General features: G+C 36.7%; 1 protein-coding gene across 1 annotated transcript; it reads right to left on the bottom strand.

The window, feature by feature from the left end:
• Positions 1-265: 265 nt before the first annotated feature.
• On the bottom strand, positions 266-1,234 carry LOC117343018. The gene has a single exon (XM_033905346.1). It carries the CDS (start codon positions 1,232-1,234, stop codon positions 266-268), a length of 969 nt encoding a protein of 322 aa, XP_033761237.1.
• Between the last annotated feature and the right edge of the window lie 5,005 nt (positions 1,235-6,239).

Here is a 6,239-nt window from a genome sequence, read left to right as displayed (position 1 = left end):
TTAAAACTAGTGTTTTCTTTTAACCACGTTTCCTGTAAACAAATGACGTGTATATCATGTCTATTTTCAATGAATTTTAAAAACTCGAAACCATGTTTCGCTATGCTCCGGGCATTCCATTGTAGGATGCCTATACCCGTGGTGTTGTTGGTAGACATATTATTTCACGAGTGTATCGGGTAACATTGTGCTGTCAAGCTTGACTCCAAATATGGATTCAGCTTGACTAAGTACATATATAAGTATTTCTGTCCAATTAGAACCTTCATTGATTTTGGCGATGACAGAAACTGCTAACTGTAGTAGCTTTTTGATAGGTAGTCACCACAGGTTCCTGTGTGACAGTAACGGACGGACGGACGGACGGACGGTCGGGCTGACTTTTGGGGATGTTGAAATCAGCTACCCCGGAGTACGGTACGGGGTTAATTGCTTCCGGTGTGTTCTCGGAGACTGACTGTGCATAAGATTTTTTTTTATATTCTTGTACCGCCTCTCGACGTGAACAGTGTTCTGTCACCTGTATTTTAACTATATCCACAGCCTTTGTCCTGGCCGTACAACCCCCGTAGGCGTCACTGTGTGCCCCTCCACAATTTACACATTTTTTGATCTCAGCACCACAATCTATAACCTTGTGGTCTCCCCCACATTTCTGGCATCTTTGTTTGCCTTTACATTTGACAGCTATGTGTCCGTACCTATTACAGTTGTAACATCTTAGAGGAGGTGGTATATACAATTTGACTGTGTACGTACGATAGCCCAGGGCTACACTCTCTGGTAGTTCTTTAGTATTAAATACTAGACGGACAGTTGTACTGTTTTCACTGTTTTCATATTGTTTCCCCTTCATACGGATGGCTTTAAACACACCTATGTCTTTAAGGTTATCAACAGTATCTACCTCAGTTAGCTCGGTGCTAACTCCGTATATTACTCCTTCTGACTTATTTGAGGAGACGGGTTCCTTCACGCTTACCTTGTACTCACCTAAGGTTTTAATCTTCAGGAGTTTTATTTTTTGTTGCTCATCAGCACATGTCACTACCAGATCTCCATTCCCCAGCCCTCTGATGTTCTTTGCTGGGTACTCTGTAACTGCAGAAAGTAATTTCTGTATGACGATAGGGTTTTTAAGCGCCAACTTTATATTATGGCCTTTAATTATCAGTGAGTATTTATCTGGTTTACTCACCGTATTAACTTCAGCTTGAGGGGAGTCTTTCCTCATTCTTTTCCTCTCAGGTGTTTTGGGGTGGTAAATTCTCCCGTAAACCTCTCGAAATCCATCGCAGAGGTGGAATCTTCACATTCTTCATACTCATCCATGTTGGTGGAAAAAACCGACCATAAGTTTATAGACAGTTATCTATAGACAGACGGATTGACCGACGACGGACTTAGGGTATGTAGACGACGAACGAGATGACGAAATGACGACACAAAACAGACGACGGACGACGACAGACGACGTACGACAATATATACGAATGATCGCTAGGAAAAATACGCAATGCGTATACGGTGACTGAGGGTGTCGGCGTGGCCTAATGGCTCAGTACCGGCGCCCTCCCAAACACCGATATGATTACTACCACACTGTACTGACCACTGGTCTTTTTTCAATTCATTTATTGACTTTAGGTCTATGACCCATCAGTACATAAATTAAATACCATTCCGACATATTTCAACCTTTCGCTTACATATGCAAAAGAAAACAATGTGCAAGACACCAATTCTGACAAATTTATACTTAAGTTTTTGGAACTATTATGTATTTACTGTGTTGCACTATGTTAAATTCAATGTTGGGTAACAAAGTAGTTGTTTTTTTTATCTTTTGAATTTAAACTTTACTTATATAAAGGTATTATAGAAAATTATTTGACAAATTCAAACAATGACCAGGATTTAATGATAACCATTCTACAAGATAGTCTTCTTCATAATGTCATCTCCACACAGGTGAAATACAGTAACACTACAGTAGGACTAGTGTACATGTAAATAGTTTATATGTTTCTTTTTTTTAGGCCAACACCACCATATGCAAACATTTACATTAGGAAGGGTGTTACAAATTGTTGGCCAAAGACTGCAGTTAATTTCCCTCTATATTCTACTGAAGAAACAAATTCAGGATTTTGAAACTTTACATAAAATCTGGTTTTAATTTCATATTGTAGAACTATTCTCTCAATATCAAACTATTTTGATATTGGGATAACACCATTTTCTTTTATTTTCACATCTTTTACAATTGCAACTGTGATAAATAAAAATTAAAAAGTTTTGAACAGGTACTGAAATTGCAGGCCTTAGACCGCAAGTAATTATCCTCTATGTTCTACTTAAAAAAAAATTCATTAAAATGTTTTTGAGACTTTGCATAAATATGGTTTTCATTTCATTTGGTAGAACTACAATCAAATGTACTCTCTCCATTTCAAGCCATTTAGATAGTAAGAAACAAATTTTCCACAATTTTCACTTCTTTGGTACTATTGCCACTGTAAGATAGTTAATTAATTATTTATTATTGAGGGGCAGCGGTGGCCGAGTGGTTAAGGTGTCATGACACTTAATATTACTAGCCATCCACCTCTGGGTTGCTAGTTCGAAACCTACGTTGGAAGTTAACTGGCCATGGTACTGACCGTAGGCCGGTAGTGTTTCTCCTGGTACTCCGGCTTTCCTCTAAACCTGACACATCCTTAAATGAACTTAGCTGTTAATAGGATGTTAAACCAAATACACCAAGTATATTAGTATTATATATATAGAAGAAGTATAGTTTGAACAGTTATCCTGCAGAAGAAAAGGGAAGCTGACAATCAGTCCGGTATGTGCTGTCATGGTTATGTCTTTGGACAAGACAACTTTACCCTTTTTGTTATGGATGGCATGCAATGGGCCTCTTGTATGTTGTTCAGTCAGGTAGTCACCAACTACTACAAGGAGACCCAGCCTCAGACTAAAAGATGCTACTTATTTTTTAGAATCTTGGCAAACTGGTCTACACTACTACCTTACAAGAAGTTTAAATCATTTATTTGAAAAGAAAAGATTATTTATTTTGCTTGGTAAGCTCCATTTCCTGGATGGCATGTGGACAGACAGGTCTCCTGCATGTTGTTCAGAGGTAGTCACTAACTACTACAAGGAGACCCTGCCTCAAACTGACTCAGCTGGCTATTCAAAGGGTGATAAACAAAGCTAACAAATAACGAAGCAAATATATATAAGAGTAAGAGATAATTTGCCACTTAATTTTCAGAAACTCCAGGGCAAACTGGTGTACACTGCTACCTGATAAAAGGTTGAAAAAAGTTATTTAAAAATATGATTTATTATGCATTATTAAGATTCCTTTACATGAATTATTGGTCAAATTCACATAAATAATTTAAAACTTGCTAATTACTTAATTTTCATCTGTGTTAGAAAAAGGGAGATAACTCGCTCACCTGTTCTTGATATTAAATTACCTGGGAAATTGGATATTTCCCCAAAGTTCTATTCATGATCGATCATTTATCGATCTGATGGTGATTGATAATGAACTTATTAGTGATTCCCAACACTACTGAAGAAGTTTTCGAATAAAAAATAAATAGACAATCTTCCAATTTGCTTGACACGGACAACTGACAAAGATGCTTGTTAATGACTTTGAACTATGGGGAAAGTCCCGAAATGAAATTTACAATTTAATATATTGAATCAATTTTCGGCAATATCATCGGTTGATAGAAGTCTTAACCGTTATATCCCAAGTCTTGGAAATGGCAGTACGGGCGCTGTATGATCAATCTAATTAAAATCTAGATGGTCATTATCACTACACGTTGCTCATGTAACGTAGTGAGAATGACCATCTAGATTTAATTAGATTGCTGTATGATATGCGGAACTACGAAAACCAGTCTAGTACTTCGAGCTCTTGGCTTACTCCCTGTGCCATTCAACCGGAGCAGACACGCAAAAACGGGCTCGGTGTCGTAAACACTTTTTTTTAAACAAGGATTTTATCATCTGAGGATATAATATTGATATTATTTCGAATATTAAGGATAAAAAGCAGCGAGTGTATAATTTGGGCCAAAGCTTAATCCAAACAATGATGAAGTGTTTCAGTCGGGCATTGGTAGGAATTTGAGAGTCACTGTTGCCATGGCTGCTGTAGGGAGTAATCCTTACTTCCGAAGCGATTGATTTGAGCACCCTCTGGCGATAGAATGAAGATGAAAAAATGCATAAGGGTTTTTTGGGACATAATTCTAACTTTCTATTTCTTACTTTTTCCCCTTTCTTTCTCTCTTCATTTTTAGTTTTCATCTTTCATGTAACATGTTTTAGCAATAATAGTTATTTTACAAGTTGTAAAATTGGAGAACAATACAGTTTTATTTCAAACTTTAAAGTTTAAATATAAAATCTAAAAAAAAAAAAAAAAAAGACAAAATGCAAAATTGAAGATAAAATGTTAAAATAAAGAGTTTTGAATTAAAAAAAGTAATAACGTAAAATGAAGCATTAAAATTGTGAGAAATAAAGCAGTAATGACAAATAATGAGAAGTTGCAATTAGAAAAGTAAAAAAAAGTAAGAAAAAAGAATGAAAATATTATGTTTGACTTATGTCCCTTTTAACCCTCCATAAGTATGGGTTTCTTCACGGACCACACAACACAGCACACTTGTCAATTTCTCATCATTCACTAACATCACTGAGCCCTTCAAATCTGTCCTACAACGTAAAACAAAACCGTAGACATATAATGTTATTTTAACTCTTGTCTTACTTATTCATTCACTATTTTTTAACCTCTACTAATTATAGACATTTATTGAACGGTATTTTTTTGATTTCGATATCATACCCTTCTTATTTTAACTGACAATAAAATGGTTTTATCGGCACAGTTCAGAAGCTAAGTCAACTTACAATCAAAGGGGAACCAACTCTTACAGAATTGGTTGTTTTCATTATTTTCAGCTGAAGAAAAATGTTCTTGTTAGAATAAGAAACGTTTTATGAACGTAAAATTAGCACCACTCAAGACGTGATGAATAGCCCCCTAGTGTTGAGATCAAGTAAACCGTAGCTTTCACTCCTCAAAAAGTTTTCCTTTTTCTTTAAACAGTGCCTGTACATAATTTCATTATCTGGCGACATAATCTAGAGTTTAGTTAAGTATTGTTTAACGTTCGATCAACATGTTAGGTCATTTTAGAGGATCTTCTCCTATGTGCGAGATGCCAGCGAATTGTGAATGTGTGTGTTTTGGGAGGTCGCGGTATCATCGTGTTCGTCTGTTTGTGATAGCGCGGAACTGATGCCGACTTTATAGTGTTGCCTCACTGAAGCAAATTGCCAAAGACACCCAGCAGGACAAACCAGCCGGCCACATTAGACTTACAATGGACGAACCAGTCTCCCTAGTCCCAAAATAATGAGCGCTTAGTTGGAGCAGAAACTACCATTTTTATTGACTATGGTATGGTATGGGGACAGAACCCAAAGACATCCTCACAGGGGCGAACGCTCCAACTAAAGACCAACAGGAGGCCGAGTCAAGGAAGAATAAAGACATAAAAAATAAGAGAAAAGACGATATCTGAAATTTAGTCGCCTCATACGACCATGCAATGGGAGTGCAATTCTACGCCGACTATGCAATACAATATACCATATGATTCAACCTTCATTATTTAACAATATATTGTGCTTAAGGAAACAAGAAATAAGGAACTTTTTTTTTTATCTAGCAAACTACGGACTGTGCCACGGAGGAGTTTAGACATAGTGATGATGTCGAATGCCATATCCATGGTATACCTGTTATAGTGGGAGAGTTCGTACAGACTGGCACCGTGTGTGATGTCGCCTACAGTTATACAAGTCAGAGGTTTTTCTGTGAGGGTGGTGTTTGGAACGATTTCGGAGGTGAGTTTATTTTTTCCATTTTCAAACAACTGTTCCCATGCATTGAGAATGATGGGGGAGATTATGTATATTACGATTATGTATATATGTACCAATGGGCAATATCGCCCAAAGTTAATAAAGAAATTGAAAATTGAAATTGAATGTGTATAGATATGTATGAAAATCAAGGAACTAGAATTATATGGCTTCAGTTCCTATCAATGTTGATCATTTCGTTGCGTTTCTCCTTGCCTTTACGGAACTATTTCTAGGTTATTTATTTCCCCGCAAAGCCAATATTA

Source organism: Pecten maximus, chromosome 2 (assembly GCF_902652985.1).
Source record: "Pecten maximus chromosome 2, xPecMax1.1, whole genome shotgun sequence".
Taxonomy (NCBI): domain Eukaryota; kingdom Metazoa; phylum Mollusca; class Bivalvia; order Pectinida; family Pectinidae; genus Pecten; species Pecten maximus.
Note: the sequence above shows the minus strand (reverse complement) of the source record. Positions and strands in the feature narration are given on the sequence as shown.